We start from the raw sequence: 23,633 nt of genomic DNA on the forward strand, positions 1-23,633 counted from the left end.
GAGTTCCAGGGCTGATTCCTGTAGTGGATGAGGGGCTTGCTGGTGATACCCATGGAGGAGGAAGGTCAAGATGGTGATCCCTGGAAAGGCTGAGGGTCACTCTGGTGATGCCCACAAAACAGGAGCATCACTCTGGTGGTCCTGTTGAAGGAGGAGGGTGGTTGTGGTGATCCTCACGGGGCAGGAGAGCTGCTCCGGGCATCCTTATGGAGTAGGAGGGTAGTTGTGGTGCTGCTACTGTGAGTTTGGGCACCTGCTACCCTGTTACTTTTCACAAGGGTGACGTGTCCAAACGCTGTGATGAACCTGCGGTGGTTGAATCGAGGTTGTGGAGTCGCCTAAGGCCGCGGTTCTCCGGCACTGAAGTGACACGTGTCCCCGGTGTGACACCGGCTCCTGTCCTGCGCTGTCCATCCCCGGGATGTGTCAGCGCTTGGCTCCCGCCGCCATGGCCGCAGCCGCGCGCTGGGGCCCCCTGCTGGGCATAGGTGTCAGTGCACTTTGTTACGAAATGATGTCACGGGTCTCGGTCCATGACGCCAGCGTGACGTCAGCACCGCACCAGCCAATCAGGGCGGGGAAGGTTGGGATGGTGACGTAAACTGCCCTAGCAACAGTCGGCGCGGCGCCGCCCAATCAGAAAATAGCTGTAGGCGGCCATGAGCCAATGGGAGGCGGCGGAGGAGGACGGCGGCAGGAGGCAGGTCCCCTCAGGCACCCTCCGATAAGATGGCGGCGGCGCTGGCGATGGCGGCTGCCGTGGCTTTGTCTGCGCCCAGCGCCTGAGCGCGGCCCCGGCCCGGGCGGCCGCTCCGCTCCGAGCAGCGGCGGCGGAGTCATGACCACAGAGCCCGTGAGGTACGGCCGGGCCGGGCGGCTCCGCGGCGGCCGCGCGGGGTGGGGCGGGGCCGGGCCCGGCGCGGCGCAGCCTTGGCGGGACGGGCGGGAGGCGGGATGGCGGCGGGGAGGGCAGCGCGGCGCTCGGCCTGGGCGGCGGGGCCGGGCCCGGCGCGGAGGGCGGGAAGGACCGCGCCGTGCGGCGGGAAGGCCCCGGGGGCGGCCCCCGCCCCACGTGCGAGCGCGGCGGGGAAGATCCGCCGAGCCGCCGCCCGAGCCTCGCGCTGGGCACGGGCTGCGGCCGCCACCGCCCGGGCCGCTCCGTCCGGCCGCGGGGCTGGCACAGAACGGCAGCAACCGACAAACGCCCGGCAAGTGGGGCTGAGAGAGGCGCCATGTTAAACTGTTAATGAAGAGTTGTCTTTGTGCGCTTTCGGTTTTGTCCGCATCCCCGGGCTCTGAGCCCCGCAGTCCATCACCCACAGACACCCCGCGTGCCTGAGGCGCTACACGAGCCATGAGGTGTTGGCGCTTGACCCTCACAAACGCTGCACACATCTGCAAACCGTGCTGGAGAAGCGTCCCTGTGTCTTTAGTACTCATCACTGGCTTTAGTGCTGAGCCTTGGGTAAAGTTTTTTCTGCGGTCTTATTTGTGTATCTTCACCTCCTGCCTCATGTTGAGTAGTTCATAAGTACTGTGTCATTCACACAAAAGTTGAAGGGATGGTGGGTTTTCTCCTCTTTTATATTGCTTGCTTTTGAAGTCTTAACATTTCCACTTAGGAATCTAGAAAAAGGAGGTTTTTGATGATTATCGTCACTGTTGAAGTTGATCACATGCTGATGTAGGTCATGAGCGTTGCAAATACACATTATTTGGTGCATGACTTCTCAGCAGTTAGCAGTTTCTTCTGCGTATATTTTCTTACTTGTTTTGTAAGACAGAGATTGTCTATCTCTCATCCTTTATCCTTCCTACTCCCACTTTCTGCACTCTTTGTTCCTAAAGTACTTTTGACAGTTTAAACGACTTCTCTTGTTGGAGTGATTATTTTGTTGTGTAGATGAAGTGCTAATTAAGGGGCTTTCTCCTTTTTCTTCTCCAGCCCTTGAAAATCAAGCGTAGAGTTTGATTTTTGTAGAGCAAAAAGATCTGAGTTACTAATATTTATGGTCTGGTTTGCAGTCACCATTAGTATTTTATATTCTGAAAAACGTTCTTCCATTTGCTTTGCTTTGCTTTTTGTTTTATTGTGATTGTCATATTTTGTTCCCTGTTGTCCAGAATCTCGTTTGTCATTTTTGGAACCACTTATTCCTGGTCTATAATATGCAGGGTTTGTACTTAATCCTTTCCATATTCTTATGTTGTTATTAGTGCCACAATTAGCGTTACTAGCAAGGGACTGCTTTGGAGGAAGAGGATACAGAAGCTCATACATTTTCCATGCAATTCTTAGATTACCTGCAGAGAGGATGGGATTATTTCAGATTATTTGTCATCTTGAAAATCAGAAAGCATGGACAGCATAGATCTGAGGCCCTGTGCAGTCTTTGGGTGGGATCTGCCCACAGAGTAAGCACCCCTGTAACAAACTGCTTTTAAGTAGGTAGACATAACAATTTTTTGATACTCCAAACTTTACTTCAGTTCACAAACTTTAAATGTTTTCACAATTCTCATCCTGTGTAGAGCTCATCTTGAGCAGTTTGTACTTCACAAGATCTGTGCCAGAAGCTGGACATGGCCCTGCAGGGTCCCAGCATTTCAGAGTTGTGAACCCATTTCATGGGCTTTTCCTTATTTCTGTCCAGTCCAGTTCTTCTTACAACTGGAGTTGGAGAGAAGGAAATTAAAAACACACCCTGTCTTCCTCTTTTGTTCCCATTTCTCACAAGTGCTGTCAGCTGCCTGTGTTTCTGTCACTTCATCCTGTGCTCTCTGCAGTTTTGTCCACGTCAGAGGTGTGCGGAAATAAAGGACTGAGGAATTGCCGTTAGAATTCTTGGGATGATGTGCAAAAAAAAGAATTTGGATGGAAAATCTACACCTAGCACTTGTGGAAGATTGACTTCCAGTGTTTCAGAGGAAAATCATCAATCAATACTAGTTTGCTTCTGGAGAAGTTTTAAACTTTTGTTACAAGAATGTTTTTATTTAATATTAAGATCCTAGGAGTCTCCTGTGTCCCGAATGAGACATTTAGAATGATGATAACTTGAGTAACTTCTTAAACTTTTAAAACGTGCTGCCTCTGTAAATATTTAGAAAGATGCCTCAATAGCTTTTGCCCCAAAAACTTTTTTTTCTTGTCCTTTCCTTTTTAAGGGAAGGAATGAACCTTCGTCGTAGTGACCTAACCTGTTCCTACCAGTTCATACATTGTACAAAATAAGCACAGCAGTAAAGAAAACAAGTTTTGAATCTTCCTTACTTGAACTATCTGGTAGTCAGTGAATGTAGTGTCTTTTTTTTTTTTTTTTTTTTTAAGTTGGCAAAATAGGCTTTGATCTTGGGCTTTTTTTAATCCAGAATTTTTACCTCACATTATGATATTGGTCATTTGGTTTTAAAGTTATTATTAAATTGTCTGCATTCTTGAGTCAGTTGAATGTCTTTGTTCTGAGTGATATTGCAGGGTTGTTTGAGGTGTGTTACTTGATGCCAGGATGATATAATTGGAAGTAAGTCAACACATAATCTTCTGTATTCCCTAAAGGGACAGTGAAAGTTCTCTGTCTTCCACACTGTTCTGGAATGGGTATAGGCAGATTCTTTGCTTCTTGCTGAGGAAGAGCAAAACTGTGTCATCTTCAGTGCTAGGTGTGCCCCAGAACCAGTATCTGCAGCACTAATTTAAGTTTTCTGGGAGAGAAACTTGCTGAAGAGACTTCGTTGTTTGTGGTTTTGTACAGTATTGTCTGTTAGGGCTCTGCAAACTTTGTATCAGGGTCTGTATAGGGCTTAACTAAAGATATCTTCATTTCCTAGGAAGCAATTTGGTGTGTCAGAGGCGTGTGTAATACAAATTTTGCAACAGGATGAGCTAAACATTGTGAGAGTTTGAAATTTGAATTTCTCAGTTCTGTTACAGACTAACTCCTTGTACCCTCTGCTTGAAGAGTGGAAGAGAGTGCTTTATATGTGCCTATACCTCACCAAAAGAAAATACCAAAGTAATGCTAAAATATGCTGTGTTCACCGTAAAAACAAATGTCTGTAGCCTGTGACCAAGTACATTTTAAATTGGATTACCAGAAGTGTCTTTTATAAAGGGGAAGCCTAAGGATAGTGCTGAACCTCATGAAATCACATTTTGTATCGCTGGAGCTCAGCTCATGCCTGCAGGTCATTTGGAAACACGAATGAGTTCATGGATGGGTCAGTGGCAGGCTGTTCCCTTGGTGTGGCAGCAGGAGAAAGAAGAAATTGTAGAAACTCAGTGGCAAATGTAATGGAAGGTTTTATGTTGACTTTACGAGGTGAAGTGTCCTGATTTATTTACTAAAGGAGGAGCATAAAGCTTTCATAGTCTGTGATGAAATGTAGCTGTCACTCAGGGTGTGTGATGGATTGATTTGTGTTGGGTTTTTTTGTTAGAAAAGAAATGAAACCTTGAAAAAAATCAAGAACTTGATGACACAGGCTGCTGACCAATGTCAGCTGTAATGCCATTGAAGCAGTTCATTTGCAAGTCCAAAAGCTGCATAGTTGTAGAAATTTCTATCTGAGTGGGTCCAACTGTAGGCTTTAATAGGTTCAGCCTAGAAGCTTTGTTGGGAAAATGCATCTGTCATGTAAAGGAAAACTAAAAAATAAGCAATAAATTTGAGGCTGAGATGCCTTTTATCTTGTAAAATGAAAACCTGAGCTTTGGATGAGCTGCAGCCCTCAAAGCTGTGGCAGCTGTGGTTGGGAGCATGTGGGAGAGTTGAAGGGCCAGGCTTTGATTCTCAGCAGAGTTGGTACTGAAGGAGGTTTTGTTGAGAACCTGTGATCAGCTCCAGGGAGCAAAAGGGAAATGAAGCAAAAGGCATTTTTAGATTTAGGGGTGCCCTTGTTGTGGGGCCCCCCCTTCCCTTCTCACAGAGTGTGTTTAAAGATTTTAAATACAGCTTGGTTTGTGTGTTATGTGTACTAAACTGAGCTTCCTTTCCTGAATCAACTGAGTAAGGTGTGCACTTTACATGATTTTTATCTCATAAAGGTGAAAATGTTGTGTTTAGATTTTCAGGTGGTGGCTTCAGTCTTTTCCAGCTTGCAAGGTATTTCTCCATTGAAGTTACATTGCAGTGTGGCATTGAAACCAACCTAACAATGAGATTGTTTTTAACGTGTTTCTTTAATGGGATCTTAAAAAACCCAAACAAGCAACATCATCACAAACCCACAAGGCAAAATTAAGACAAAGTTTTTTTATTTTCACTTCTTAGTGAATGAAGCGTGATAACTCACACCATGTTAAGAGAAAGAAACTGTGTAATCTTCCTTAAACAAAATAAAGGGTCTCTTAGTGACTTTGTACTGTTGCTTTTTCATTCCCCTTGTGTGTCTGGAGGAAGATAATTCTGTTTACTTGTCTGAACCTGTTATGCTGTATTTAAGCTCCAAAATTACTTCATCCACATCACTGAGTGTCTTCAGCTGTACCAGGTATCACTTGATTAAGTCTCTGTGGATTAAAAGTCAGTTCTAAACAAAGTAAAAAAGTGAGTGTGTGTTAGCAAAGTGTTAGGTACAGAATCTCTGATGAAGTTCTGGATGCCTCCATGTCTTTTCAGTCAGAGCTTTAGTGTTCAGGTATTTTCTGATGTATCTGATCTAGTCAGTTCAGTGTGGTACAATTCCTCCTCAACACCAGAGAAATGCTTTACTCTGATAATGGTCATACACGGGCAGCTGACCCAGAAAGATTGTGGGGCCTCCATCTGAGGAGTCACTTGGCACCTGGCTGGACATTGTCCTGGGTCACCTCCTGTAGCTGTCTCTGCTTGTGCTGGGGCTACAAAGGAGCTCCAGAGTCCCTGGTGTGGAGTGGAGGAGAAAGGAGAGGAGTGAGTGTGCAGGGTGTGAGGGTTTGTGTCCTTGGGCAGTAGAGCTGCTTCATGCCAACACGATCAGACTGTGAATCCCGAGGGTAAAACCTCACTTGGTTTGGCAGAATTGGTGTATCAGTGTAAGTAAGGTCCAAAATGTGAATCTGATCTGTGACTTAGAGTGCCATGGTGCTTTTACCTGCAGAAAACCATTGTTGGGTTAAAAAACGAACACTGGGATGAAGTGTTCTGCTTCCCCACCATTATAAAACCATATTTTACTTGTTCAAGTAATATAATGGTAGGCTGATTTTGTTTTCTGGTTTTGTATTTTTTCTGACAGAAGTAGGTTTCTTAGGACATGGAAGGTGTGATGTGTTCACTCAATTTTTTAAATTGGGATAAGAAAGTAGAATAACTCCTACTGGAGGTTTTATCCTCTCTCACTCTTTCCCACCACTTTAAGCTATTTCATTCATGTGTATTCAGCCACAATATTGACATACTTTATGTGAAACAACCATCTAGGCTCTACCCTTGTAACTGAAAATTTTGAATTGGGCTAATTCTCTTTTCCTTCTCATCAGGAAAAACTTTTATGAGGACTTGCAGGTGACAGAATACTGGCCTGATTATATCAAAGCTTAGGAGCAGTCTCACTTCCCACTATCCTAAATAAAATATTGAAAGTTTTACTGTGGGTTGTTGGATTTCTGCTGTTCACACAGGGATACAGTTGGAAGCAGAGGGTAGCAGTCTACAGACTGGCAGTTTAAAAGTACATCTGGTTTTATTTTGCTTTAATTATTTTTCCTAGGGATTGTTTAATTTTGTCTGTTTAATAGTTGTTCTGCAGTTTCAGTTTCAAAAGTGGAAAACGACTGAGACTTAATTTGAAGCAATTGTAAACAAGAATTTAAAAAATTTGTCATAAGATTTTTCTATGTTTAAACTTTTAAAATAGTTCAAGCTACAAGTATTGAACTTAAGGAAGGCATATGGTTTAAAAAAAGCATATTTGTCAAGATTGGGATAGATAAAAGCTGGAAAGGACTCCTGTGTCACGTTCAGGAGCCACTTGAAATGCAGATGAGGGACACTTGTTTAGAGTAATAGTTGGTGTTTGTTTAAAGAAAATGCAGCTTTCAAATTATTGTTCCAGATGTTGACAATAACTGGGACATTCTCCACTTCCATTTTTAAAGTGTCTGAAGAAAGCAAATAGAAGCTGACTGCAATAACAAGCTTTTCAGTGCAGTTTCAGAGGATAGTCCAATATGTCCCGGCTTTGCTGCTGAAGTGGGCAGTGCTGCTCTTTCCACTGCCCTGGTTATGAATTTTTATCAGCTCACCTGCCTTCAGAAGAAATATGATCATGTCAATGTGTGGCAAGTTGGATCCAAATGAAAACTGTTGGTTGAAATTTTCTTTGTGCAAGGTGATGTGATTTGGTTTGGGGAAGCACAGCTGGCACAGGGGGGTGAGGTCGTGGTGGGTACCCACTGTGACACTGTCCCTGTGTCACTGCCCCTCCTCAGCTGGGCACGGGAGGGACAGCACAGTGGAAAGTTCAGGTTTTGAGAAAGACAGAGACATTATCCAACAATTGCTGTCACAAGCAAAACAGACTGCTTGGGGAAATCAGCTTAATTTTTTGCCAGTCAAATCAGAGTAGGGTAATGAGAAATAAATCCCCAGTGTTAAAACATCTTCTCCTCATCCCTTCCTTTCTCCCAGGTTCAACTTTACTTGGTTCTCTGCCTCCTCCTGGTGAGCAGTGCAGGAGGATGGGAATAGGGGCTGTGGTTGTGCTCACCACACTCCTCCCCAGCTCCAGTGTGGGGTCCCTCCCATGGGAGATGGTTCTCCATGGGCTTCTCCCATGGGAGTGCTTCCCGTGGGCTGCAGCTCTTCCCAAACTGCTCCAGCGTGGTCCTTTCCCATCCCACGGGGTTCAGAGAGGGGCTGCTGCAGCAGAGGGGTCCCGTGGGCTCACAGCCTCCTTGGGCATCACCCTGAGCAGGGTGGGGCCCTCCCTGGGCTGCAGCGAGGTCTCTGCTCCCCCGTGGACCCCCATGGGCTGCGGGTGGATCTCTCCTCTGACCCTGATGTGCCTCCTCCCCTTCTCCCCTGGCCTCGGTGTCTGCAGGGTGCATATTTGCTCCTCCCCAGCTGCTGTTTTGCAGCAGGTTTTTTCCTTTCCCAAATACATAACTCCAGAGGCACTACGGGCACTGCTGATGGGCTCAGCCTTGGCCAGCAGCCTGTCCCTCTTGGAGCAGGCTGGTGTCGGCTCAGCTGGACATGGGGGAAGCTTCTGGCACCTCAGCACAGAAGTCAGTCACCTCTGTAGCCCCCCATTACCAAAACCTGGCCACACAAACCTGGTACAGGTAAGAACATCCAGGGAACAGCACTCAGCAGCCAGCTGGAATGAAGCATGTTATGTCTAGATTAGGACACAACCTGTCTGGCTCTTTATTTATTCTAATTATTTGTAGACTCATTTATAGGTGATTTGCCTACTCTAGATGTTTTGTTATCCTGTAAAGGCCAGGCAATTATTGTTTGCTTTAGCAGCACTCACTCTGAATGTAGGTGAGGAATGGTGCATTCCAAGGTAGCTCCCAAGGTCACAAATCAGGTTCACAAATCAATAATAGCAGGGCACGCTCCCTTTCAGTCGTGTTTTAATTAAGCTCAACAGTGTTGAAATAACTCCAGAGTGGTGGGGAAGCCATTTGCTTAGAAAACTCAGGTGTGAAAACACTAATAAATAGTGTGGGGACTGTCAGTGTAGAGGAGCCTGCTTGCCTCACTAGTGCTTCAGAGATGGTTTGGCATTTTTAGGCTCCTATGTTTATTAAAAACCACGCATTTATAGATTGTGATCAATTTCGCAGTGACTGGGTGTGTACTGCAAAGAATCAGCATTTTGCAGTAGAAGCTTTAAACAGAAATAATAGGTTATTATTCTCAAGTATAAATGAATGACATAAAATCACTTTTGTACAAAACCAGATAAAGCATTGCCCTAAATTAACATTTCTCTCTAGTGAAGTATAGTAAGTGTAACACCTTTACTTAGATTTGACCTGGTATTCTTTAACAAAAGCTTATAGTACAAAATGATGAATAATCAAGAGAAAAAGCAAGTTGAAAAGACTTTTTAATATTAGTTTGTATATCATCTTTTTGATTGGTTCTCAGCAAGAACATTTTGCTCTGAAAATGATAATTTTACATTAGTTAGGATAAGAGTTAATGAATGGTAGTAGATAATGTTCCAAGTATTAGTCACAAAGACACATGCATACTATTCTGAATTCATTCTGTATTGACAACAGTAATGCTAAACTCATGGATAGCTCCTATTTTCTTTCTAAAATGCTGTTACCAAAACAAGCTATTTATAAACTAAATGAGCAGAATTCCACATGTGTGGCTTTTTTGTTGCTGCTGGTTTTTACTACCAAAAATGTACTTTCTTGTGGCCTTTCTAAATGTGCCTTATTTCTTCAGACCATCTGGAATGGATATAAAATCTCTCTTTATATGCTTTTACTATCAAATAATTCTGAACAACTCTTATTTTTTTTTCACTTAATGCGAGTAAATTGTCATTAAATCTCCTTTCTAAAGGAGAGCATGCAAGCTGTTAAGACTGCAGAGTACCATTATCATCTTCTGTAATGTTTTCCAAGTATGCCTTCCATCCATGAGAAAAAGGGAAGCCCAAGATTAGGGAACTGGCAGTTGTGTAGCAGCATGAGTCCAGTAATTAGAGGAAAAGACTTTTGGACAGATTGAGAGAAAAAATTTAAGGTACTCTTGAGAGTTAAAGAGCTTTGTTCTGCTCTTTCAGACTTGCTCCAGTGATTGATGGTACATGTGTAGTCTCAAAAGAAAAGTGCCCTTCACTCATGCAGAAAATCTTTTCATTGCAAAGTGCTATTTTGTTTTATTTTGAGTACCTCGGGAGATTTAAAAAAATTGCAGATAATTTTTTTTTTTTTAATGGATGGTTTATGCTGTTTTATGTGGTTATTTTCACTGGTTGGAGTAGTCACTGGCATTGATGTGAGGATATTCACTCATGGCTCAAGAGAGCACTCACCTGCAAGTCCTCCTGATAAAATGAGATTTTTTTCTGGCAATAACAAATTGAAAGTCAGAAGTTAATAAATGGATGTGTTCAGGGAAACAGTAGTGATGGTAAAGGTGACTGCTCAGGGTGAATATTCAGAAGTTCTTAAGCCTAATAAAACAGGCACAGAAAATGTAATTTCTTCATGCAATTAGAAGACTATTTTGAAATTAATGGAGAAACAAACAATGGGAAGGGTGGGAAGCCTTTCTCCTTCATCTGGGCTCACTTCTGCTGGGGATTGGGTAGGTCAGGAGTGGGAAAAGCGTCTGGAGCAGCAGATAAGGGGGGATGAGTCAGGACAGATCAGCTGCAGATTCCACAGGGCTGATAAAGGAGGGGAGGGAGCAAACAGCTCAGTGGCAGTGGCTGAACACCCTCGGCTCAGTCAGGACAGCTGGAAAAGCCTCGTGCTAGGAAATTCTAGGAGTTTTGGGAGAAATAAACCGTGTAAAACGCCAGGGGGTAACATGGAGGTTATGAAATGGAACAGCTTTTTAAGGCAAGCCTGGCATCGAGATGTTGCTTTTGACTGTAATCAGTAAATGTACCCAAGACTGTTCCTGGGGTCTGAAGGTGTCTCGTGAAAGTTGCCAGGGGATTATTTTTTAGGAATTAATCATCAGCACTCAAACAAACTGATCAAGGAATGATCTGGCCCTGCATAGTTGTTTCTTGACAAAATGAACACCACACAACATGTATGTGATGGTAGATTTAATAAAAGTTTTGCATCAGCAAACTTTGATATTCAGTGGGCCTGTCACATTCACTGAACTCTGAACACATTCACTGTCCTATTCAGTGGATCTGGTTGTTTCCAAGTTTGCAGGTGAAACCCTTCTGTTAATTCTAGTGGTTTATATCCCAAAGGTGCCTTTTTTAGTGATAAAGATTTTATTATTCTTACCTATCTGGCTTCTGACAAGTAGAGTATTAATTTTTTGCTGTCTTCATGTCATAGCAGCATTATCACTCAGACTTTCTTGAATTTTGTCAATAATTGTAAGCAGTGAAAATGACTTCAAACTGACTTTTAATGCTTTTTTGTCGATAAGGCTGCACCTATTATTTCACTCAGTATTTGCAAAAATGACGTGATTTTTATTTGCTCTGATGTACTCAGGCAGAAACAAATGTTTAAATCTCTTGTGGATGTGTATTAATTGAGATTAAACATAAAGTTTCAAGCTTGATAAACTGGAGTGAGATGTGTGACTCTGAGTATTACTTGTATTTTAACAGTGAAAGCAAGTTGACTACATTGGTACAGAAACTCCATGACTTCTTGGCTCACTCATCAGAAGAATCTGAGGACGCAAACTCTCCTCCAGCATTACCTAAAAACAAAAGTATAGGTAAAAAACCATTTTATGTTCATTTTCAATGTATATGGGATTCTAAAGTCAACTTGGTGTTGGTATTTCACTATATCACACTTCACTGGGGTAATTACACCAAGTCTTAATGTGATTTATGTGGTGATAGCTTGATAAATACACAATAGGCCTTTGATACAGTAATTATTTCTGTTCTGGGTCTTTCTAATGGTGAAAAAATCTAATCTTCTGATAATTTCCCTTCTCTGAAACACGAGCTATCAAACACACAGGTGTTTGCTGTGCCAGGAGTTCCTTGTTCAGTGTTCCTCAATTTATAAATGCAATGTCTTGGTTTTTCTGCTGTTGTAACACTTTTGCAGTCCTTGTAGGTTTGGAAGAAGTTCTGGAGATTATGCTTTCATAGTAATTTGAAAAAGATTTCTTCATATAATCTGGAAACATTTGAAAAGAAAATAATACTTAAAAAAAACCAAACGAGTCTTAACGAGGCCAGAATTGATATTGGAAATTTTTACTTCTAAGTTAGAAATAGATAATAAAGTTTAAACACCTCGATGACAGTGATTAAAAGTGAAATTATTTCATGTCAATACTGAATAAAATCTGTTTCCAAATTTAACTGGTTAAATTTGTTTCTTAGTTTAACTTGGACTGGATACAGGTACAAAACCTTTCGATCTCTGCTGCTTAATGAGCTAAAAGTTGTGTTGGTGTGGTGGAGTGCAGGAGAAGATTGTGTGCTGGCTGTATTATAGAGTTTATTTTCAAACTCCTGTTGTCTTAGGTAATATCTTCCATGGGTTTTCTGGCGTGTAGTTTTTATCTTTTAATGTTTTGTTTAGAGAGAGTCTGCTGCCTGTGGCACTCACCTCCTCATGTCAGCATCAAACTGAACTGTTAGCACAGAAAAAAGAAACTACTCGTGGTGCTTCAGCAGAACAGTAAAATCAACTGTGATGGAGATGCATCTCAAAGTGAAATTTTGCTGAGGAGCACGCTGGGAAAAAGAAATCTTCTCCTTTATAGTTGAAAATTAGCATTTGGTTCCTTGTTGTAAAACACAGGTTGTAAAACACAGATTGTCTTTGAAATGGATGCACTTGCAAATTCATGGCAGACATGTTTTAGTGTTGGTTTTGAGATCTAAAAGAACGTATTAAAGTTGAAGAGTCAGGATTAAACACTTAAATATTAGGAAATGCCAGAATTTACTGTGCAAATTCCCTCCCCAATATTCTGTGCATAACAAAAATGTCTTTAGCAACTGTGCTTGCTTTTTTTTTTTTTAATCCAGAGGGTGCTCATTACAATCAGAAGTTATGGATGTGACTGGGGCCAAATCACATTTTTTTAGTAATGGATCTTGTTTTGCTCCAGCATTTGGAGCATATGTGAACTGTTGGGTAGAGTGTTGTGAGGAGGGAGATGATGATGAAGGTGGTGAAGTGTGGCCCAGGAAGGCTGGATGTTAGAAATCAGTTGGGTGTTAGCTGATATAACTTCATACCTTAAACTTCTGTCCCTGTCACACACAGAGGTCAGTTAAAACAGGAAGGAATATTTGCTTTATAGCTTTAATAATGTTCTTTGTTCCCTCTGCATTGGAAATGTCTCCCTGCTTTCCACTGCATGGCCAGCAGCCAGGGAGAGCTCAGGAGAGCCAGCCTGCCTGCTCTTGTTCCAAGAGTGGAGCAGCAGTCCCAGGGGAAGCTGTGCTCCCTGACAGCCCTGGAGTGGCTGGGCAGGAGCAGCCAGGGCAGCACTCAGGGTCCTTTGGTGGGCACATGGAGAAACTGGCACTGCAGCAAGTTCAGCTGCTTTTGGAATGGCACATGGAATCAGCTGCCAGTCTGAGTGCAGAGTCTGCACTCACTGGGGCTGCCAGAGCAGGGGAAACTCTGCCAAGCTCTCCAAGCTGGTATTTTCCATGGGTTTATCACTTGGGAAAAGTTGGTCAAGAGTAGAAGGTGGGCAGTATCCAAACCCTAGCAGAAATGTCACCCTCCTTCCACATCTCATGTCCTCCCTCACAACAGGGAATGCCTGTAATGGTCTAGAGAAGTTTCAGGTACTTAAAAAGGCCCAAAACATTGTCTGCTTCCATTTTGTATTTCCTCCTCCACATGTGGAAATGGCTGGATGGTTTTCCCTGCAATTTACTCAATTCAGCAGAGGTCAAATGTCCAGCATTGAATTCTCTAAGTGATTCAGTTTTTTCAAAGTGTAGAAGTAAATTGCTTGGTTTTCCCCAAGACTGAAGTTTAAGTGTAAAGAGGTTGCAGTGCTAGTAGTCTTCTGTTAAAATCACAAATAATCCTGATAAGTATCCTGTAATTATACTTCCTACTCAGTAGCATCTATTAAAATCCTGCTGTTCCTAAACTTCTGCAGCAACTTCATACAAGAATAATTCAATCACTGAACTCCAAACTTTCCTTTCCTTTTCCTGGACTGGTAGACTGGAGCAGGTCCAATAGGTTGCAGGTCTTTAGGCTTTATATTCCACAGTTCCCAAGCTTGAGAAATAGGAATTCTCATCAGAACTTGGATCAAATGGGATTTTTGTCTATGGTTCCGTGATCTCAGATTTAATACTTTGTTGCTTATGTCAGGATGTGTCAGACAAAATACTTGTAGTAAATTCTTAGAGATCAGCAAAAATGCACAAATGATATTATTTCTGTGTGCAGTTGCACTTGCAGTGCTTCAATATTTCTTCACCAACAGCCAGGCTCCCAGAGACTGAACTGAAAGAGATTTCTGAATTATTTCTGTAAAATTTATGCCACACAGTATAATGTCTTTTCTGTTGTGCAGCAGTTTATCTCTGGAAGTCACAGTTATCTCTGTCCAGGCTGGTGTAACATGAACAATGCTGTGATGTGCAGTGTGAAGAACTTCTGATGTTCCTTGCATTTCAGTGGACTTTTTAAATTTTTCTCCATAGGTAAAAACAGAGAACCTAAAGGAAACCCAGCTTCAATGGAGAACAACAGGGATGAGGTAGGAATAAAAATACTTTTGAATTCTGGTTGCATGTCTAGTGCCCAGTGGCTGAGTTCACTCTGTTGCTTTTGCAGTAAATACTTCAATAATACTGTCAGAAGCTCCCATTAATGTCATCCCCTTTCACCCTGTTACTCGGGTAACAGTAGGTACTTAGTTGTTCTTTAGGCAAATATGCTTCCTTTAAAAAAAAATTAAAATGGACATACTGGATCTATGTTAAACTGACTAGAGATTTTTCTTATTTCTGTCTGTTCTCCTATTGGAAACATTCTGGTGGACAAGATCTTAACACTGTAGTGAAAACACTGCCTTAGTTTGTCTTTACTGCTGTAAATTCAGGTATTTTCCAGACCTAGTTGTGATCTGAGTACAAAAACCATTGAAAAAATGAGTTTTGTTCTGAAGGCATTCAGTGCTTTCTGGCACATGAGCCACATACCAAGAGTCTGCTCTGCTGGCAGTTTGTGGGTGCTGCTGCTCCTGGGTGCCAGAGCCCGCTGCAAGGGGTGTTGGAAAAGGGGAAAGCTTTCTTCATGGAGCAAGAAGAGCACTCCCAGACCTGTGGGAGCTGCTGATTTCTGACCTGAAATTCCAGAGATTCAGTTTAACTGAACTGGCATGACTGTTGAAATTGTCACTTGTTACTGCTTTTCCTGCTGCTCTTTTTAATTTTATTTTTTTTTTTAATAAGGGCACTGGTGATTTCTGAACTTTCCAGTTAATGCAAGAAACTGTTTTTACAGTTCCCTTAGATATAAATGTGTTGACTTTTACATTTTTTTCTTGTTTCTAGGGAAGTAGTTCTTCAGAAAAAACCAAATCATTAGGATTATCCCGTTCCAAAAGGTTGGTTTGGAAAATAAAAACAAATGAATTACTTTTTGGGTGTGGGTAGCTATAGAAAAGTGGTGCACTGTGTCAAATATTTTTGGTCCACACCAGTATAAATCCATGAAATTTTGGAGTGCTGGTAAAAAATTCGAGATGTTTAAATTCAAACCATTTCTCAAGATGAAGGGTTAAGATGCTAAAGTTTGATTATTATTTACAAAGACAAGATTATCCCATATCTTCAGGACAAAGGAGTTTATACAAGAGTTCCTTTAGTCTTGCTATTTGTACACGTAGGATTCTTCCAAAAATGTACTTTGGTCATACAGAATAAAAGGTTTCATGTGCTTCACTACTGGGAGGATGCAGCATCAGACTGTGCAGTTGAGTTGTCCTGTGCAGAAACTGCCATTTGCTGTATCCCTGCTTAATCCTTTTTCCTTCTTTGATCTAAAAAGTATGGAGGGAATTGTTTACCAACTGCTTGAACCTACAGGAGACAAATTACTTGTGTTCCAAGTAAGAGCAGACTTAGTCCAGTCAAACTCCTCCTCATCTGCTCTCAGCTGATGCTCACTCAGATTCTGTCCTCTGTGATTTTTATTAAATCCCAGTTGAGCTTTGAGCAGCTGCCTTAGTACTGCTCTTTAGAAGTCTCTATTTCTTTTCACTGTCCTTTTTATCCAAGTTGCTTTATTTTATCATGTCTGCTGGAATTAATATTCTTCACTCTCCTTTTTATGTTTGTCTTGATGCCATATTTACAAGTGTGGCTTTATATTTGGCTTTAGTTTCTCCCTCATCTTTTGAATCCATTGTCCTGCTGAAGTCTTTTCATTTATATATATTTTAGTCCTGTTTTTTGCTTCCTGTCTTATCACTAAAGGGATTTTCACTCATCCACTTCTCATCCCGTACCTTCTATTGACAAAACCAGTATCCTGCAGTAGTTCATGCATTGCCTTCAGACTACTGAAAAATTTGCTCCATATTTTATATTATTTTCTTCCCATTTTGACACAGTAAATTCATTAATTTTTATGGATTCATTTTTAAATTGTGTGTGTGGAATTCTATCAGCTGATCCTTTTGTTCAAGTTTGCTTTTTCATTTCTTTCTGCATTTCCTTTATTTCCTTGCAAGCATCTCTTCTGCCAAGATGCTTTTTGTAATTTGCTAATATCTGTGTGTTCTCTTTGTGCTGCCTCTTAAACCTGGAATGATGGATAAAATCCATGAGCAGACATTCACTTGTTTCATTTAGACTTCTTTCCTGGAATTGTGATTTTCTTAAAAACACATCAATCCTTGATTTTACAGCAAAAAGATTTTATTAGTATATACTTCTGTTTCATGTGGGAAGGGAGGAATCCTGTTCCAAACTAGGTTATTAAAACTATCCTACAATTGTATAATAATAACTTGGAGCATCCCAGTTCATAATGCCTTTAATTAATTCAAAAATAATTAGTTAGTTTTTCACAGTTCATATGGTATTTTGCTTGCAAAGCTTACCTGAATTGCAGTTTGTACTTTTTGTCAGAAAAAGGGGATTTTTTTCTGTCTTTGCAGGAAACCTACAGTCGTAACAAAATATGTTGGGTCAGATGATGAACAAATCGTAGATGAAACTGTAAATGAAGATATTTCAAATGAGAACTCAGAGAATGATGTAGATATGCAAAGCTTGCCTAAAGGTAGGTAATTTCTTTTTTTGTTGTTGTTGTTTCTGAATTCAGCAAATTAGCCAAGATTCTGATGCAGCATAAATAATTCACTGGAATGCACATATATTATAAAATGCCTCTTGAAGGTCCTGTTGGTTTTCTGTCCACAAAAAAGAGGAACCTGAGCACTTTCAGTTTGGAACCCAGCAGATTTTAATCTGTGGATGCACAAAGATGTGTTGGTGGCTTAATTTCTAATGCCTGCTGATATCTGTGTAAAACATCACAAAACAGGGGAAATTATTTATTCTGTTGTTTTGCAGGAATCTCAAACTGTCACTTGGAGGTCTTATTTTACTGTTCTGTCTTTGAGGTTATTAGCAGTTAGACCAACAAAAGCAAAACTAACTCTAGGGGCAAAAATGCCATTATTGGATCTATTTTTAAGCACCTTTTAGAAACAGTTAATACTGTAGGCCTATATCCCTCTGCTCTTAGCAGCAGTGTGAGTTGGATTATTCCTCCATTTCTTACCTATGAAAGTTAGAGGGAAAATTGCTGCTGTTCACTGTGTGAGTAGCAGTATTGAGAGTAGTCATTCTAAAATTATTTTTTCAGAATATTAGATTATTTTAGTGCCCTCACAAAAAAACTGGGCTCTTAAATAGGAAAGATGGTTTTTTTCCTTCATATAATTTTGATTAGTACTTTGTTGAAATGAAAACTTGTTGAAATGAAACAGATTTTTTAATCTTGTTAAAGACAAAGCAGGTTTTATTCTAATGCTTTTTCATTTATTTCATGCTGAAATAAGTGAAGATGAGGGAAACTGAACAGAAGGGGGAAAAGAGAGAAAAGCATGGGATTTAAATGATGTCCTTTATTGGTAACAAGCTCCTGTCCTGCACCCCCCAGCACTGTGACAGTCCTGTCCTGCACGTGCCACAGCAGAGCAGAAAGAGCAGAATTGCTCCTCAGCCCATTCAGTCCTTGGCTTCTGTCCTACAGCTGCAACACAGATGTAGTTTGAAATGTGTGGTGTTGGTTCCTTTTTTATTTTCTTTTTTTTTTTTTCTGTGAACATCTGTGCATTCAAAACTTCGTTGAGTTTTAGTCAACAGATTGCACTTTTTTTTTTTTTTTTTTTTTTTTGGCTTTATTAATCAGAACTTTTGCACTTCACTTGGATGTGTAATGGTTTCCAATTTCTAAATAAAATTATTCTAGGTACAGTGGTTGTACAGCCTGAGCCAGTGCTGAATGAAGACAAAGATGATTTTAAAGGGCCTGAATTTAGAAGCAGAAATACCGTTAAAATGAAACCTGAAGCTCCCAAAAAGCGTGGAGGTAAATACAATTTAAAACATCTGTTGAAACGGGTTTAAATTGTTGCTTATGACCACATTTGGTACATCTAAAAATTGTCCATATTTCTGATTAATTATCCTAACTAAAAATACCTCCACTCTTCTGGCTTTTTGTTCATTAAGGATTTTAGCTGATAGAAATTAGCCTCCATTGCTGCCCCTGCAATGCAGCAGTGAAAGCTAAGATTAGTTCCCATTAAGCTGCTTATTTTCAGTAGGCATAGGATGCTTCATTAGGTGCAGTTGCTTGGTTGCAATCAGGTGTTACAGGTATTCCTTTTTTAAAGGAATTGCAACTCCATTGATACAGGAACATTCACTGACTCACCAGGAAAGCAACCATGTTTGAGCAGGGACATGCATGGGCAGATTATCCATCAGTGAGCTAAGAAAAAATCTTAAACCCTCAAACAATATAAATACTTTTTTGTTTTGCTTTGTAATTGTGGGAAATTCCCTGCCAGTGGGCCCTTCTAAGGATTACCTTTGAAAGGCTACTGTGTCAGCTGGTTTTCCAGAGCTGCTGCTAAAACTGAGAAGTTAGGCAGATTATAATGCTAAGAGAAATTAATTTCTCTCTCTTTTTTTTTTCCCCAAAAGCAAAGGAGAGGAGGGAGGATTATGTATAATGTAGCCAATAAGAAGGTAGATATTTTTGTTAACCCTGCTGGCAATATCTTAGCTCACACACCTCCAGCTGTAGCCAGGGAATCCTTACAAACAGCTCTTGCACACACTCTTCATCCTTCCCATTGTATCATTTGAGATCCTTGCTCTCTTTTACAGTAATTTACTGAGGGCTGTTTCTGTGGGTGAAGGGGAGTGAAATGTCACTGTGTGGAAATGTGCTTGTGCATACACCTGGCCTCGTGGTGTCAGTGACAATTTGGGCATTTTTGTTTTCTCTAAATTACAAACTTCAGAAATTGGTTCTGTTTTGTTCATGCAAAGTGTCCTGTTCATATAAGAATGCTTTTTTCCATTTGTGCTTTAACAATTCTCCATATGGTCCAGCAGAACTCTTGAGGAGTACAATGTTAAAAGAGAAGACACTTGTGTTTGAGCTTTGTGGCCTGTGTCTGCATCCCAAGGCAGTTTGTATCACCTGCCCTTCCAGCTTTTTTGATCTCCATCCCTAGGGAATTTGCAGGCCTTTCTTTGTTTATCTGGACTGGTTACTCTACTATGCCTGACACATATGTATATATTTTAAATGTTTGCATTCCTAGTAGGAATTCTATGTTCTGTGTGTATTAGAAATAGTGGTAGAAGCAGAATTCTTGCTTTTCTAGCAACCAAATACTCTTATCTAAGACTGCAAGAGGAATTGTGTCATTATTTTCAAGTTTTGTGTCTGCAGCATGGTTGTGGCTGTATTTTTGCTAATAAATTCAATTAGGAATGTTTTTAACCAAGTAGTTTCTCAGTATTAACAAATTTGTAGTAGTTTAATTTCTTTGGATCATCATCATTTGTAGTAGTAACATGGTTTACTAAGCTTTGCCTCATAAATTCTCCCTTTTCCTTCTGCCAGCTTGCAGGTTTGAGGAAAGAGGCTGTAGTGTTTCCCCTTGGTTGTGGAAAAGAGGGAAATGGCTCAGGGCTTGGCAGGGAATATCATGGGTTGGCTGGGCCCCTCAGTGATCCTGCAGCAGTTTAAGAGCTGTGGTGTGTGCCAGGCTTGACTTCTGTGCTGCAGTGTGGGATTCTTTCCCGAGGAGTGGGATGGGATGGGATGGGATGGGATGGGATGGGATGGGATGGGATGGGATGGGATGGGATGGGATGGGATGGGATGGGATGGGATGGGATGGGATGGGATGGGATGGGATGGGATGGGATGGGATGGGTGTGTTCATCCATGGTCACAGCAGGGTTTGAAACCAGGCTTTGAGCTGCTTTGGAGTTCCTGAAAGGGGCTTGCAGGTCCACAGGCTCTGCATGATGTGCAGTCAGGAATAGCTGGAGAGTGCACACATCCTGTATCCAGAATTTTATCCAGAATTTCACAGAATTAGTGTGGAGCAGCTGTTTCACTGCCCCCTGAGCCATCTGAGGTTGTGCTTCAGTGACAGATTGCTGGGAACTTCTACTGTGTCTTGAGAATGTTCATTCAGTTCCTTAACGTGCTGGTGTTGGAGCTTGGTTCTGATTCTGGGGTAGTGATGATTTAATTCAAAATAGAAAAAATACTCAGATTGTAGTCATTAAATTCAACTGTTTGAGTTGATTTCCTTATTGACTTAATCACTGAGCATGACAGCAAAGGCCAGGTTGCAGTTAAGTGATCTCATCAAACCTGTATCTGCTTGATCCCAAATTGGACTTTTGGAAGTGCAGAATTTTGATAAATTATTTTCCTTTTTCTGCTGTTGACAACAAAAAGGTCTCCAAGTATTAATTAATGGAGTGAGCCTGCCAGGCCCAAGTTCACCCCTTCTGAAATGAATTGGGGGATTGGCATAAAAAAAAAAAAGCTTTTTGGACCAAATGTAAGCTAAGCAGCAGAGTGATGCACACACCATGGGGGCAATCAGCAACATGGGGACAACATGCAGATTACAGCAGAACTGTAGTTTCAGAAAAACCCAAAAACCACCATTGAGAAGGGAACAAAATGTGAGAAAAGGTTTTTCAGTCACTATTACAAGGATTGCTTGCATTTTCTCTAAGAGTTTAATGTGTTTTTCTTCGAGAAACTAAAACTGTGTGTGAAAGAAATGCCATAATACAAACATGAATTGCAGTGGTGTTTGAAGAAAGATTAAATGGGGAACATTGCCCAGAATATCAGAGCTGCTTTGAAAGAATTTTAGTGATGACTCTAATTTAGGTGTGTTTTCATGAGGTGACCAGTTAACCCACCTTAAACCTCTCAAAGGGAAAAGAATTGTATCTTGACCACAAGTGAAGCATAGAAATCAGGGGAAAATTCAGTCTTAAAATGGCAAATGGTTACAGAAATTTTTCTCTGGTGCTGGGTGGTGCAGAAACAAAAAGCCTGACAGGCCAGAATATTGCAAGAAAATGCAATAGGTACATACAGGGTTCTTAAATAAGAATGAAAACAATTAATATGTGGTTTGTAATCCTCTCCATAGAAGAAGGACTCCATGGAATTGTGAGCTGTACAGCTTGTGGGCAGCAGGTGAACCATTTTCAAAAGGATTCAATCTATAGACACCCTACACTGAAAGTGCTTATTTGTAAGGTATGTGGTAAACACTTCTGTTTGTTTTTGTTGCAAAATGTCGTATTAGTTGGTTTGAGTAGGATTTTTATGGGTGTAATTCTTGTTCATTAGTCAATAAAGTTTTCAGTCATTAGCTGTTACAATTGAAGAAACTAAAAGGAGGGGAAAAAGAGGCAAATATACTTACGAGTTTATATTCCTTTTTTCTTATATCCCAGTTAAACTGGTGGTGGTTTCTTTGTTATTTACTTGTACAGCTTTAAGGGTATAATCTTAGTGAATTTTTAATGTTAAATGATCTGTCTGAAATTTCTGCCTACTCATAATGTATTTTAAGAACAGATTCAAGTCTTCATCTCATGGTAAAACATTCCATGTAGAAGAGCACTGAAATAAAGAGCAGAAAAGCAGCTTCAAAGCCATCTCTGTTTCTGCCAGCTTCTGGACTGTTTTAATTTACGGCACCTTTGCAATGCTGCTCTAGTCTATAATCTGAATCTTCAGCTGTGTGGCTTCCTGGTGGCCCCACACAGGCCCTGAGTTGGCTGCAGAGGGAAGAGGTGGGACAGGGCAGGAAGGAAATGTCCCTGCCTCCTGCTGTGGAGACCTCTGCTAACTTTCAGAGAGCTGCAGAGATCTCTCTTGAATATTTCTGTAATGGTGGAGATTTTGTATTTATAAAGATATTGCTAAAGGTACAGTTCTGTATTATAATGTACATGTAGCATTTCCCTGCTCCTCCTCCTCCTTCCCAGCTCCTCACTGGTGTTACAGACTCAGCTGACAGACTCTCTCAGCCATGCCCATCTAGGCTGGTGTGCTGGCTCTTCTCTGCATTCTGGCTTGTTTCTTTTACAAAATGTGCTTTACAAGAATCAGCTCACAAGGTGACCTTGTCTCATCTCCATTGGAGTCCCAGCTCTTGGTCCTGGCCTTGCACACCCGTGTTCCTGCAGTGTGACCATGACCTGGGTCATTTTTGTAACCTGGTCAGGGTGTTTTGCTCAACAGCAGCTCTTGATTGGGAGCTCTTTTACATGAATCACATCAAGGGTTGTGTTTCCCTTGATTTTCTCAGTTTTTACTTAGTTGAACATGGCCTTATGTGAATGTGAGAGGGAGGAATGGAAGCCCCTGATCTCTAGCTCTTCCATTATTTCTGTGCCTAGTTCTGCCCTTATTTTTCTCCTACTTAGGCAAAAGTCCCAGACCTGAGAAGCTGTTTTCCTTTGACTGCAAATGTTCCATCAAGTGTCTAAACATCAGATTTTACTGGGGTTTTATGTAGATTTTGGTTGTTTGGATAGTTTAGTTGAACAGATGTGCAAGTCTGTTCCAGGTAATGGAGCATCATCATTGTCAATTCAGGTGATGAAGCCTCTTCTGCATTGTGAATTGTATTAATGCCTGTTCAAAGTAGAGCTACAAGTCTGGGAGAACATTCTTCAGTAACAGCTGGGGAAAAAAATGACACCAAACCTTTAAAATTTGGGGTCAACTATTCAGCAACTGAAGCCCTCAGTACTCCTAGCTGAGTCGTTTGTATTTTTTTATTACCATTACCAAATTTTCAAATGAAGATGCTTTGTTTTCACATGGAAATGGAATTTTTGGGTGTTAACATCATGATAAATGCTGAAGATGTTTTTATCTAAAGCCTTTTGGCATCACATGCCTAACATAAGGAGCATTCAGCTGAAAATTGTCATTTATGTGGGATTAATTGTGTCAGGGAGGATGTGGTGCTGATTTACCTAGGAAATAGATGGAAGAATCATTCAGACTGGGGAGAAGTATTCAGCTGATGTTCTAAAATGCACAAATATGCAGCCATCAAACAAAAGCTGTTTAATTTTCAAACAAACCTTGAGCCATCTAAATAAGTCACGGTTTGGGACCATGGAAGATGTTTTTTAGATTAAAACTAATGTAAAAGGCTTAGAATGCTGAAGACCTTGCAGCTGCTGCTTTTATTGGCTTGCTTCTAATGCATGCTGAAATCTAATGAATTGCTGAAGCCCAGTTGAGATTCAATAAAGAATTCCTTGTCTTCTCTCTTTCTTTACAGACTTGTTACAAGTATTACATGAGTGATGACATCAGTCGTGATTCAGATGGGATGGATGAACAGTGTAGGTAAGTGTGCAAAATGGGAAAGTGTACAAAACCTGGAGTGTGTGAAAAAATGGGAAAGTGTGCA

At 41.1% G+C, this 23,633-nt stretch overlaps 1 protein-coding gene across 2 annotated transcripts in view; it reads left to right on the forward strand.

Moving 5' to 3' along the window:
* Positions 1-709: 709 nt before the first annotated feature.
* Positions 710-23,633, forward strand: part of ATRX (ATRX chromatin remodeler) — a 65,344-nt gene continuing 42,420 nt past the window's right edge. Inside the window, exons 1-8 of one of the 2 annotated variants that reach the window (XM_014877104.2) lie at positions 710-858; positions 11,269-11,381; positions 14,314-14,369; positions 15,169-15,221; positions 16,779-16,903; positions 18,101-18,220; positions 21,342-21,451; positions 23,502-23,569. In XM_014877104.2, coding sequence (XP_014732590.2) covers positions 839-858; positions 11,269-11,381; positions 14,314-14,369; positions 15,169-15,221; positions 16,779-16,903; positions 18,101-18,220; positions 21,342-21,451; positions 23,502-23,569 — 665 coding nt within the window. In that variant the 5' untranslated portion in view covers positions 710-838. The remainder of the gene's footprint in view (positions 859-11,268; positions 11,382-14,313; positions 14,370-15,168; positions 15,222-16,778; positions 16,904-18,100; positions 18,221-21,341; positions 21,452-23,501; positions 23,570-23,633) is intronic. The other variant, XM_088172960.1, reaches the window with a different exon arrangement.

Source organism: Sturnus vulgaris, chromosome 14 (assembly GCF_052056855.1).
Source record: "Sturnus vulgaris isolate bStuVul1 chromosome 14, bStuVul1.hap1, whole genome shotgun sequence".
NCBI classification, from domain to species: domain Eukaryota; kingdom Metazoa; phylum Chordata; class Aves; order Passeriformes; family Sturnidae; genus Sturnus; species Sturnus vulgaris.